General features: G+C 37.8%; 1 protein-coding gene across 14 annotated transcripts in view; it reads left to right on the top strand.

The window, feature by feature from the left end:
- HMBOX1 (homeobox containing 1) overlaps window positions 1-13,849 on the top strand; it is a 213,447-nt gene that overhangs the window by 132,603 nt on the left and 66,995 nt on the right. For all 14 annotated transcript variants that reach the window (XM_060184905.1, XM_007517240.3, XM_007517238.3 and 11 more), the window contains one exon: window positions 4,350-4,460. In XM_060184905.1, coding sequence (XP_060040888.1) covers window positions 4,350-4,460 — 111 coding nt within the window. The remainder of the gene's footprint in view (window positions 1-4,349; window positions 4,461-13,849) is intronic.

Below are 13,849 nucleotides of genomic sequence, written 5' to 3' on the forward strand. Positions count from 1 at the left end.
TTCCCTTTCTGTTCTTTTTTCTCAACTTCTGTTTATGAGTGGGATCTTCCCATACTCATCTTTGTCTTTCTGACTTGGCTCACTTAACATAATTCCTTCTAGCTCCATCCAAGATGGGTCAGAGAAGGTGGGTTCATTGTTCTTAATAGCTGCATAGTATTCCATTGTGTATATATACTACAGCTTTCTCAGCCACTCATCTGTTGTTGGGCATTTTTGTTTTTTTTTACCAGAGCACTACTCACCTCTGGCTTATAGTGGGGCAGACATTGAACCTGGGACTTCAAAGCCTCAAACATGAGAGTCTCTACGTAACCAAATAGTGCTATCTCACCTGCCCATTAAATCTTAGATTTAGGAGGTCCTGCCCACATGTGTTCCACAGTAGCCCTGACCTGAGTGACTATTCCACAGCCAGTATAAGAGTTCCATAGACTGTGTCCTTGCCAACTTTTGGTGTAGATGACTTTTTACTTCTCTAGTTAGGTCTTTTCATATTGCTGTTGCTGATGATGACTATTTTAAAATAATTATTTAAAAATCTACAATGTATTGTTATTATGTGAATCAACTATTGGGCTGTTAGAAAAGTCATGATTCATTTTCACATTGAAAAACATAGAAAAAATATTTTATGACTTTTCTGACACCTGATAAAAGTAATGTGTCTTGGATGGGTTTTTCCCTCTTTTCTTCATACTACAGCATAGCCAGAGCCTGGGAACCACATCTGGGTAACTTAGAGTTATCAGATGGACTTTGTGACTTGTTCTGTGTGTGTTGTATGAGAGGAGGACTTTATACTGAAGAAACAGTAGATATATCACTTTTTTTGTCTTAACAGATTTTGCCAAATTCCATGTTTTTTTAGCAGTATGGTACTAATATGAAGGGTCCATATATAATCATTTTACTTTGCTGACATGAAAATCATTTTGACTTCATGGTAAATGGCTGTTTTATCTATTCTTGTTTAAAAGAATTGCAAAAAGAAAAAGTGTAATGTTTGTGACTAGGCTTTTGGTGAAAGTACTGCTGAGCACAGCCAATTTAATTATCCAGGATAATTTGCATTCTTTCAGAACAAGCATTTAGTGCTAGCTGCCAGCACCTGCATTGCATAGATCTTCAACCCATTGGAACCTGCTGTGTGAATTACTTCAGAATGTAATCATTTATATTTTGGAAAACTTTGAATTTCATCCTTTAAAAGGAAAGGCTTTTTATTTTTTTTAAAATATTTATTTATTTATTTCCTTGTGTTGCCCTTTTGGTTTTATTGTTGTAGTTATTATTGTTGATGTTACTGATCTCGTTGTTATTGAATAGGACAGAGAAAAATGGAGAGGGGAGGGGAAGACAGAGGGGGAAAGAAAGACAGACACCTGCAGACCTGCTTCACCACCTGTGAAGTGACTCTCCTGCAGGTGGGGAACTGGGGACTTGAACCGGGATCTTTATGCCGGTCCTTGCGCTTTGTGCCACGTGCACTTCTTCTTCTAGCGTTTGCCCTTCTTCCGTAGCCATTCAACAGGTCAGGTTGAAAGCTGTCAGGAGCTGCTTGTTGCTGGCTTGGAAAGTGACTGGGATTCATGTGGATTCAGTCGGCTAGGAAGGATCGTCAGTTTCCCCAATGAATGGGTACTCACGGGATGCACCACGAGAAGGTCGATCCAATGCATCCCACCACGTGCACTTAACCCGCTGCGCTACCGCCCGACTCCCCAGTGAAAGGCTTTCTAATCAGAAAACCTTGATTCATAGTCCAACCTTTCTTTCAATACACCCCTCCCCCACTTCTTCAATTTTTTTTTTTTAATCTTTATCTGTTGGATAGAGATAGTCCGAAATTGAGAGGGAAGGAGGTGATAGGAAGAAAGACAGACACCTGCAGCACTGCTTCACCACATGTGAAGCTTTCCCCCTGCAGGTGGGGACCAGGGACTCGAACCTGGGTCCTTGCACACTGTAACATGTGTGCTCAACCAGGTGCACCACCACCTGGCTCAAATTTTCTTTTAACAAATTTTTTTTAAGTATATGAAACTGGGAGAACTTGTTTTTTAGAGTTAAATAATGCATCCTGATTTTTCTAATGATAGGGAGTATGATAACCAGTCTTCCTGTTGTATCCTACAGCTCTTTTTTGTTAATGTATCAATAGATTTATTCATTGCCCTGTGATTTTTTTAAAAATTTTTTATTTATAAAATGGAAACACTGACAAGACCATAGGACAAGAAGGGTAAAATTCCCACCACCAGAACTCCATATCACCTCCCCTGATAGCTTTCCTATTCATTTTATTTTATTTTATTTTATTTTTATTTACAAAAAGGAAACACTGACAAAACCCATAGAATAAGAGGGGAACAACTCCACACAATTCCCACCACTATAACTCCATATCCCTTCCTCTCCCCTGATAGCTTTCCTATTCTTTATCCCTCTGGACCCAGGGTCATTATTGGGTGCAGAAGGTGGAAGGTCTGGCTTCTCTAATTGCTTCCCTGCTGAATGTGGGTGTTGACTGGTCGACCCATACTCCCAGCCTGTCTCTTATCTTTCCCTAGTGGTGCAGAACTCTGGGGAAGCAGGGCTCCAGACACATTGGTGGGGTCCTCTGCCCAGGGAAGCCCAGTTGGCATCATGGTAGCAACTGTACCTTGTAGCTGAAAAAAGAGTTAACATATAAAGCCATACAAATTGTTGACTAATCAGAAACCTAAAGGCAAGAATATTGCAGATGAACATTTGGGGTCTCTGTTTTGGAAGTAGCTAGTAGGTTTATTTCAGGTATATTCCAAAGGGCCCATGACTTTTTATTAGTTTTTGCCTGAGCCTGACATCTAGTTTGCAGGTGGACTGGTTATTGTCTGGGGAGATGATGTCATGGCTGGAAAGAGGGCTAAAAAAACTGGATCAGGGAAGATAGTAGCTCCTAAATATGGGAAAAGTGTATAAATACTGTTGACCTTAAAGCCCATGGATTTTATCTGGGTCCAATATTCAGCTTGGGAACCTATGTAACCTCTACATCCCTGTAGGTCCGAACTCACATTCTGTGGCCATGAGTAGGAACATTCCAAATTGCACCAATTTCAGGACCCATCTTCCTCAGGTGGTAGATAGTGTATGTTATCTACCCCCCCCCATAGCTTTAAACAGGTGTTGGCACAGGTGACATTTAGTACTATTTAGTTAGCATAAACTTATCCTTGAAAGGGGATAGATGCCGTTAACATAGGTGACTCATTTTTTGGAAAATACCCGAGGGGCTTATTGGGAAATTTTACTTTCATATTATTCTTTGCCAATTGTATGTTGAATTATTCAATTTGAAGATAGTTATAATAACCAGAAGAAGCATGTGATTCTATGAGTGGTTTTAGATATACTTACTTTCTATGTGGAGAGTCTTCTGTTTTATGATTATCAAGGACTTCTTAGTAAGTGATAAAGGCTGCTCTGTTAAAGTAATATCTTTATATTTTAAGATTTCTTGAGGAGAGAACCAGAGCATTGCTCTGGCCTATGTAGTAGTGGGGGCAGTCTTAGGACTCCATGCTTGAGAGCCCAGCACCTTATCCATTGTGCCACCACCTGGGCCCTTTTTTTTTTTCTTTCAGAGTGTGGATCTTATATGAATTTCGCCATTGTAGGCTGCTTTTTTATTTAGATAGAGAGAAAGAGAAGCAAATGTGTGAAAGAAAGCAAAAGTCACCACAGCACCAGAATTTCCTCCAGTGACATAGCACCTCCCAAGTGATGCCAGGGCTTGAACCTGGTCTCCATGCATGATTAGGCATGTGCCCTTATCTAGTGAGCTATCTTTCTGCACCACTCCCATTCTTTTTAATCAGTGTCATCAATGAGTAACATAGCTTACTGACTTTTCTTTTTTTTTTTTTCCTTTTCATTATCTGTTTGATATTTTAAGCCAAAGGTGGAGTAGAAGTATTAGTGACTGAAGAAATTCAAATCCAACCCAGTCTGACAAATAATTAGTGCTTAGAAATCTCTTATTTATCTCATATTCAACCTGCTCTGAAAAACAACTATTATTTAGAAATGTTTGTGTCTCCTATTCCATGAACTAGTTTAGAGACTACGTTTTTAGAGACCACTATCAAGTTTTGATTAATAAAATGTTTTGACTTCTAGTAGATCATTTCTGAGACTAGTCTTGCCAGTACAGTCAGTTTTTATGAAGAAGCCTGCTATTTAAAAGTGTATCTTGGTTGCAGAGTAGCTCAAAGAAAAAAGATCCTAGAAACCTAAAGTCAACAACACCCTTTTTAACTTTGCTGTGATTTTAGACCCCAACAGCTATTTCTTTTTCTTCATAGGCATCAGCCAGAGCCGGATCTCTCACTGGTTATTGCAGCAGGGATCAGACCTGAGTGAACAGAAGAAAAGAGCCTTTTACCGATGGTATCAACTTGAGAAGACAAACCCTGGTAAGTATCACTTCCTTTATTAATGTATATAAAACAAGACAAATACACCTAATGGCTTTATTAAATTCAGTGCTGACTTGTCTTCAGTAAAGTACTGTGACAATATACTGTTGTTCTTTTATGCCAAAAAAGACTTAGCTATAAAACCTAAATCTTGATTGTAACGTTTATTTTAGGCTCTAGTATTACCTAGTTATTTTCACCCCTTCCTCCAAAGTACTTATTGTTTTCAGGATGCATGATCTTTTCTCCTATAGTTTAAAAGGAAAGTCATGATTGTCGGTGACGGATTTCCTTTTCTTTAATTACATACACATTCCTCAAGATAGAGATCCCAAGTCTAGTCTGCTTTGTTAAATCTATTTTTGTTAATATATAAATGTGATATTCCTTTTTACTTCCTGCTGTTCTATATCTGATGATCTCTGTTAATGACTTTTCATTTTCAAATTTTTATTCCCTGAATAATGAATGTTTCTTTGAACTTTAGGGTCATGCTGTCCTCCTAACCAGGAGCAGCAATAAGTTCGAAAGTAGACTGAAGTCTTAAGAGCAAAGATCACTAACCCTTTTTGTCTGGACCTGCCAGGAATAGCAAGAATTATTATTGCAAGATACTTTTAGCAAGTGACAGAGAAAGTAAAATACATAAATTGTTTGACAGATTTGTCCAATATATACATTGTATATAGTGGTCACAGCAAACCTGATCTCAAGTTAACCTTTTAATTGAACTGTCTTCTATAATAATCACTATATAATCTGTGCTAACAACATAAATCATCACTTGGAATATTGCATATTGAAGACTCTTAGCTTATTACAACATTGTCTTTGAGCTGGGATTTAAAGTTTTTCTTTGTTTTGTTTGGTTTGGTTTGGTTTGGTTTTGCCTTCAAGGTCATTGCTTGGGCTTGTTGCCTACACTACGAATCCACTGCTCCTGGAGGCCATTTTTTCCCCTTTTTGTTGTTGAATAGGACAGAGAAATCGAGAGAGGAGGGGAAGACAGAGAGTGGAGAGAAAGACAGACACTTGCAGACCTGTTTCACCACTTGTGAAGGGACCCCCCTGCAGGTGAAGAGCCAGGAGCTCAAACCGGGATCCCTATGCTGGTCCTTGTGCTTTGCGCCATGTTCACTTAAACCTCTGCACTACTGTCCGGCCCCCAAGGCATTTCAGGTTATAGAGTAGTTGACTGATGGCTCACCTAGTAGAGAGCACATGTTAGCATGTGTGAGGACCCAGGTTCAGTGTCTGATCTCCACTTATAAGTAGGTGGAACTATTGTCTTTCCTTCTTTCTGTCCCTTTATATCTCTCCTCCTTTATCAAAAAGAAAGTAAAGGGAGGTAAGGAAATTGCCACAGGGAACAGTAGAGTTATGCAGAAACAAAGCCCCAGAGATAACCCAGGTGGAAGAAAAAATTTATGTTTTTGTGTGTGGTGTTTTTTGTTGTTTTTTTTCCCCAGATATAACATTCTTGATCTGAAAGATCAAGGCAAAACAAAACAGGACCGTATCAACTTCTCTGTAGCTAGTTTTTTGCCTACTTCACTCCCCAATTTATCTTTAGCAATTATTCAGACACATAGAAAATTTGGAAGACTAGCACAGTAAAGATCCGCTTATCCTCTTGTTAGAAACAGTGACTGTTTGAATTTCGCTCTATCTCTATAAATTAAATGAATAAATGTTGGAAATTGTTTATGTGTACATACACACATTGGGATTAATAGTATAGTTGGGGTTAATATCTTGATTCATGCTAAATATTTTTGGCAAGAATACTTCCTAGGTTAGTTGGGAAGATTATGTACTAATGATTGCAGTTTACTCTGAATGCATCAAAATCAAATGGATTTATGGATAAGGAGATGGGTAGAACTGTGATAAAATATAGTTAAATGGGCAGTTTGAGAAATAGATGTTTCACTATAATATTTTCTCATTGTTGTCTGCTTGGTGCAATTTGCATTGTATCCGTAGGTAATGTTTATTTTATATAGTCCCATATGAATAGACACAAAATGTCCAGATATAACTATTCATATTCTAAATTTGATAATTTATTAAAGATTCTTGGCATTTTGTATTTATAAAGCTCCCTATCACATTGACTAAATAATTCTTTTTCTCATTTATCTTTTGCCAGTTATCTTAGCATCTGTTTATAATGCTTGACTGAATCAGTAATTCCATGGGGATTGCAAAATGGTGATAATCTAATCTAGTATTCCTTTATCACTTATTAGTTGAAAGTTTTTCTGCAAAGTAGAACTTTTTTATTTAGATACTTTTCTAATCATATACAGATAGATGAGCAAACCTCTCAAAATAATGACTCTCTTGTTGCTATTATTTAAGTATTTTGAGGCAGCATCATTCAAAAGAAATACAGTGGAAATGGTACATGTGATTTAAATTTTCTATTAGCCATATTTGTTTTTATTGGTGATTTAATAATGATTTACAAGTTGTAAGATTTTGGGGATATAGTTCCACACCATACCCATCACCAAAGTTGTGTGCCCTCCTTGACAATAACCACTATAGTTCTCATAGTATCTTAGAGACAATTTGATACCCACATTAAAACAAAAATGAAATTTAGGTTGAAATTCTTTGACTTTTTTTTTTTTTTTTTTACCAGAGCACTGCTCAGTTCTGGCTTAATGGTGATATAGGGGATTGAACCTGGGACCTTAGAGCCTCAGGCATGAGAGTTTCTTTGCATAATCATTATGCTATCTACCCCCACCCTGAAGTGTTTTTCTACCTTTATTTATTCCCTTATTTTGGTACTGACTGTTTGAAACCCAGGATGTATTTTACAATTAAAGCACCTATTTCCAATCAGCTACATTTCAAGTGCCAAATTGCCACATGTGGTTAACATAAGGGATGGCTAGTCTTAAAATATTTCAAAGTTGTAGCAACACTTCTGACTTACTAAGCTCTAAACTATCTTCCCAAAAGAAATCACTTGTGCTATTATGAATTACCCATGATTCATAGCAGGGAAGATCAGATAGAGCAGGATTAAAATTTAGACTCTGAAGGGTAGAGATGAACAGCAGGCAGGTATTCTCCTTCCCCTGATGGCTCTAGCTGGACTCTCCAACCCTCTGCTTACTTGCCCTTATTCACTTTCAAATATATTTTAATGTGTTAGTTAACAAAACAAAAAAACTTGGGCTCTGAGTCCACAGTAAGGGTTCAACTGTATAAATAAGGAACTGTGCCCAAGAATCTCTTAAACCTGGTTACTTTCCAACAACTGGCTACTGGAAACCACCAGAGGGATCTTCAGGGTGTTCCAACATGTACAGAGCAGAATAATGAGGAATTTGGAAGGCAAATGCTACTTAGTTGTGTTAGGCAGTCAGCCTCCATAAAAGAAAGATTTGACATGTGGAATAGTGCCTGACATATAATCTAAACACAATTGGTAAGACTAAATTCCCATACTGGCATTTCAAGGCTGAAATCCAGTTTCAGGCAGGGACTAGGATATCAGGAAAACGAATTCATTTGCAGATCATAGCAGCTTTGTTGCAGCTGATCTGATAGCACTACAGAGCACTACTATTGAAATCCTGTTTTTAGCCCTGGGTACAGTGTTCTTCAGAAACTGGTTTTAAAAAATTGTTGTTTTATTTTGTTTTTGTTTCTTTTTTCCTTTTGACTAGGGTATTCATCAGCTTTAGCTACTACTGCTATCTCCATCCCCATCAGTATTTTGTTTTATTTCCTATTTCACTGTATCTTAGAGTCAGGGAGATAGCTCCACAGTGGAGCATAAACCTTGTATACCCAAGGTCCCATGTTTGTTCTCTGGCACTGAATATACTAAAATTGAGTGGTCCTCTGGTTCTCTTTCTTTCTTTCTTTTAAACACACACACACACACACACACACACACACACACAAAAAAAAAAAAAAAAAAAAAAAAAAAAACAACTTTGAACCAGAGGTACCTCATACATCATCGAGAAGCTGGGGAATGTGAAAACAGGCAAACCAGAAAAGAGCTTCCAGCATTCATTTAGCTATTGATGAGGAGCTGCTTTCTTTAAGAAGATAGTGCTTTCTTTTAAGAATGCATTTCCCAGGGAGTCAGGTAGCGGGTTAAGCGCATGTGGCACAAAGCGCAAGGATTGGCATGAGGATCCTGGTTTGATATCGAAAACAAAGAGGATATAATTAGGGAAATGCATTCTTTTATTTGAAAATATGATTTCTACCAGTTCTACATTCGTTCTAGTCAAGTTTTCTGTACAGCATAATATAAAGTTAAAAAGAGGTAGATTCATAAATATCAGCTGCTAGTTTTTATTGCATTTAAAATAATTGGGTGTTAGCAATTAAACTTTCATTTTTCCTTTGCACTTTTACCTTCGTTTATAAGTGCTGGTATAGTATAGAATTCTTTCTACAGAAATGCAGATCAACTACTTTGTTGACTTTAAAATAGTCTTTGATTTTAGCCAAAGAAGTATATTGCTTATTTTTATTCTATTGAAATGATAATTATGTTTGGGTAGATTAACTAAAATTATACTAGTCTGAGGACAGGTTGTTCACTGTGTAGTCATAAGTTGCATAAGAGTATTTGCAAGTCATTGCAAAGATAATTGGAATCTACCTAAATGCTCCTCAGCTGCAAGCTGGTTACATAAATTGTATTATATCTGTGTGCTGGAATACTAGGGAGAACTATATGGCTATTTTTTAAAGGAATCTTCATATGGATTAAATTTGTATGTTGTAATGTCACAATCATAAGGCAATAAAATACAAAACAATGGGAAATAATATGTTTCCATTTATATATATATATATAGGAAACACACATGCTTTTATAAATATGAAATTTCTGTGAAAGGAAACTAAGAATGGGAGTACAGAGGTAGCATGGGTACTGCTTCCCGTGTAATTTTTATAAATTCCTAAACAGTGAAGCATTTAATTCTACTGTATATTTAAATGATATACATAAAGTATAATGAAGAGGAAGGGATGAAAACAAAAAGGAGGCAAAAATAAAGGAGATGGGGAAGGAAAGAAAAGAAAATCATATATTTTGTTAATAGCTTTAAGGATGTATAAAACTGAAAAACCTCAGTTCAAACAGTGCAAACCTGCTTTTGAGAGGAAAGTTTGACAGAAAATAAGTCAGTTTTTTTATTGATAGAAGTTCTTTTATGATTTTTCTCTGTCCATCAGAAGAAATATTAATAGTGTCATCCACTTATATATATTCTGGGGGATAGGTACCAAAATAAGGAAAATCACACTATGAAAAGTACTTCCCCCCATATATAAACATCTAAAGGCCTTTTTTAAATGTACTTTCCATGCCTTTATTCCTGAGCCTCAGAGTATTTCTCTCTATAAGTTTTTCTCCTTTTTTCTTTTTTTCTTTGCATTTCTTTTAGGGGATGAGGTTGGGTGGTGAGAGAGGGTGATCTAAGGCCTTGTATGTGCATGATTTCACTGCTCACATGCTGCTTTTTCACTCAGAGAGACAGAGTAGTAGGGACATCACAGTACCAGTGTCCCCAGGTCCCATGCTACTTCCATGATGATCTGTGTCTGAGGCCTTCTCTTTGTAAACCTTGATTGAGGTTCTCTATCTCTACCTCTGCTCTGGATTCATTTGGATATGGGTTTTTTTTTTTTTTTTTTTTACATTCTCTGTAAGTGGACCTCACAAAAGAAGTAATAGAATAGACATTGAGGTTATTTCTATTGATATCCAGTAGTTGTTGGCATACTTTAGTTCTCTTATAAAGAAACCCACCAGAATTTCCTAGCATAAACCAAATACTGCTGGGGGTCGGGCGGTGGTGCAGTGGGTTAAGTGTATGTGGCGCAAAACACAAGGACCGGCATAAGGATCCCGATTCAAGCCCCCGGCTCCCCACCTGCAGGGGAGTCGCTTCACAGGTGATGAAGCAGGTCTACAGGTGTCTATCTTTCTCTCCCCCTCTCTGTCTTCCCCTCCTCTCTCCATTTCTCTCTGTCTTATCCAACAACGAACAACATCAACAATGGCAATAATAATAACTACAATGAGGCTACAACAACAAGGGCAACAAAAGGGGAGAAAAAACGCCTCCAGGAGTGGTGGATTCATGGTGCAGGCACTGAGCCCAGCAATAACCCTGGAGGAAAAAAAAAAAAAACACCAAACCCTGCCAAGGCATACACATAAAATGAGTGATGGAAACTGATCAAATACATTTTATCTAGTTTCTTATGAAAACATTTACAAGGAAATGCCAATTAAAAAAAAATACAAAAGTCAGCATGGCTGACATCAAAAGTCCTTTTATTTAATCAAATCAAACTCTCCCTTGTTTAATTTGAACATTACTATAGCAGACAAAGTTAGCTGAGTTCCTCTTGGCTCATGGCATTGATTCTGCATATTTCTAAATTAAACAATTAAAAGTTTGCCAAGAGGCTTAGGCAGGGAGCACATGAAGTAAATTTGGAGAGCAGGAGTCTCCTTCTTCAGTGTTGCTGAGCATCAGATCCTGGGGGGAGTCATGTGTGTAATGTGGGGAAAGATGAGAATTTACTTTTGGAGGAGCTAGTTTATATGAACAGAGCAGAACTGGCATGCTTATAATCATTCTTCTTCTAGCTGACTGGTGAAAACTCACCAGGAAATAACACTATTAAGCAAGAATGTCATATATACAAAGAGAATATTTACCAAAATTTAAAAAATCTATATGAATTACAAAGAATTTTCTTTCCCTAGGATTTAGATTGTCTAGATGAGTATGGAACTTCTGTCTTAATAAAAGCACAAATGTAATGTGATTTTTTTTTTTCTATAGAGGAAATAGGTAGTATACTTTTCATTAAGACTCTATAGCTAATCCAGAATTCTGAGATTTTCCTTCAGAAGGCCTTAAATTGAAGTCTTATATATGGCACTTTTTAAAATTTTTATTTATAAAATGGAAATATTGACAAGACCATAGGATAATAGGGGTACAACTCCACACAATTCCCACCACCAGAACTCCGTATCCCATCCCATCCCCTGATAGCTTTCCTACTCATTATCCCTCTGGGAGCATGGACCCAGGGTCATTATGGGATGCCAGAGGTGGAAGGTCTGGCTTCTGTAATTGCTTCCCCGCTGAACCTGGGCATTACCACCTCGATCCATACTCCCAACCTGTCTCTCTCTTTATATATGGTTCTTCTAAATTCTGATGATTTTGTATTTTTCTGTCAGTAATTTTGAACTTATTATTGGGTTATTCATTGCTCTCCATCTACTTCCTTCAAAGTAAGATGTACCCAGGTTTCTAGAATAAATTTGTGCTAAAGTGTTTCTACAGTGCTTTTTATCTATGCAGGTGGCAGAGCTTTATTAATGAACAGGTACCAAAAAATAGGAATAGAGCAGGAAAGAATAGGGATCTTAGGGTGGAAAGAAGTTGGGAAGTCTATTTTAGGTATGTGCCTAGGTGCCCATGACTTTAGTAATTTTTCTCTTTCTTTTTTTTTCTTTCTTTCCTTCTTCCTTTCTCTTCCTTCCTTCTTTCTTTCCTTCTTTCCTTCCTTCCTTCCTTCCTTCCTTCCTTTCTTTATTTCTTTTTTGACTCCAGGGTTATTGCTGGGGCTTAGCACCTGCACTACCAATCCATTGCTCCTGGAGACCATTTTTTCCTATTTTTGTCCCCCTTGTTATTATTGTTACTGTTGTCATTACTGTTAGTGTTTTTGGATAGAACAGTGAGAAATCGAAAGAGGATGGAAAGACAGGGAGAGAAAGACAGACATCTGCACACCTGCTTCACAGCTTATGAAGCGACCTTCCTGCAGTTGGGGAGTAGGGGCTTGAACCAGGATCCTTACACTCATCCGTGCACTTGGTGCCATGTGTGCTTAACTCGCTGCACTACCTCCCATCCCCCAGTAATTTTTTTCTTGAGCTTGATAGCTAACATGGAGGTGGACTAAAAATATTGACTGGGAATATAGTGTCAGCATTAAGACTAGGGCTACCAAACTGGATTAAGGCATAGCGTAGCTCCCAATCTTGAAGATCTATGAATAAAATTAACTGTTTGTCCCATCAGCCTAGCCTAGGGTCCATAAATATTCATATTTAGCACAGGAGCCTGTGTAACTTCCTGATTCCCTATCAGTCTGAGCTTGCAATTGATGGTCACAACTGGGAACACTCTAGGCTGTACTCATTTCCGAACCACTATTTCTTGAGTGGCAGAGTAGGATGACTGATCCAGCCTCCCTTTGGAGAGTAGGGCAGTTCCCACCACTGCTATTTTATAGGGAGGACAAGTTCCTGGAGGAGCCCACGAGAAGACTTATTGCCGGGCTAGCTTCGTGGGCGGGAGAGAGATGACCAGGGACTCATGGCTGAGCTGGGAACGCAATCCAATCTTTATTGATGAGCGGGGATGCAGTGCAATCAATCAATCTCTCTTCATTAGAAAATCCTGTCCTTTATATCTCCTGAGGTGGAAGTGTCAGGTCAGAAGAGGAAGTACATAGGATGGGGGGTGGGGAGAAGGAAAAAGCACGCAAACCAGTGGGGATTAAATGGTGGAAAACAGGATGTGACTAGGAGAGGAGGTGGAGTGGAAAAAGAGCACGAACCAGTGGGGATTAAACCAGTGCGGGTCTCTAACAAAACAGTGATTATGTAAATAGACCACAGCATTAAGCAATGCAAGCAAACCTAACGTGATGATCAAAACAGAAGGGGTCTTAGAAGCAGAATTAGAAGCAGACCAACAACTTATGATGACATTTCTGGAGTACGTTTCTAACTTTGTATTTTTTTCCTTTTTATCTAATTTTGCTTTTCATAAGTCTGGATAATAAAGAATATTATAAAAAAGTACAGTTCTATCATCAATAAGCCCCAGTGCCTAGAAAGAACCATTATCATTTGGCTTATTTCCTTCTTTGCATTCTTTATACCTGTTTTTTGTATGTACCCATTTATCATTCTGTTAAACAAAGAAAGCATACCATAGTTATGAATGAGGCTACTTAGTTGGTGTTCTTGACCTAGATTCAACCCCATCAGTACCATCTAAGAACTTGGAACTCTCTAAACCTTTACAAGGACCAGGTCTTGGAGGAGAGGAACCTTACTTTGGTTAGTCATGATGCTAGCTTGACTTAAGACTTTTTATTGTGTCAGACAGTTAAATTTACATGCTGTTAGGTAGATACCAAAGTCTTCTTGCTGTATTTCCTGCTTATATTCAGAAAGTACCCAATAACTTTGAAATTCTCCAAACAATCCCTCTCCCATTCTTTGTCTAAATGTATTAACTTTGAATAAGATCCAGGTCTAATTGCCAAGTTATTTTGGCAGAGCAGAA

Source organism: Erinaceus europaeus, chromosome 2 (genome assembly GCF_950295315.1).
Source record: "Erinaceus europaeus chromosome 2, mEriEur2.1, whole genome shotgun sequence".
Lineage (NCBI taxonomy): Eukaryota > Metazoa > Chordata > Mammalia > Eulipotyphla > Erinaceidae > Erinaceus > Erinaceus europaeus.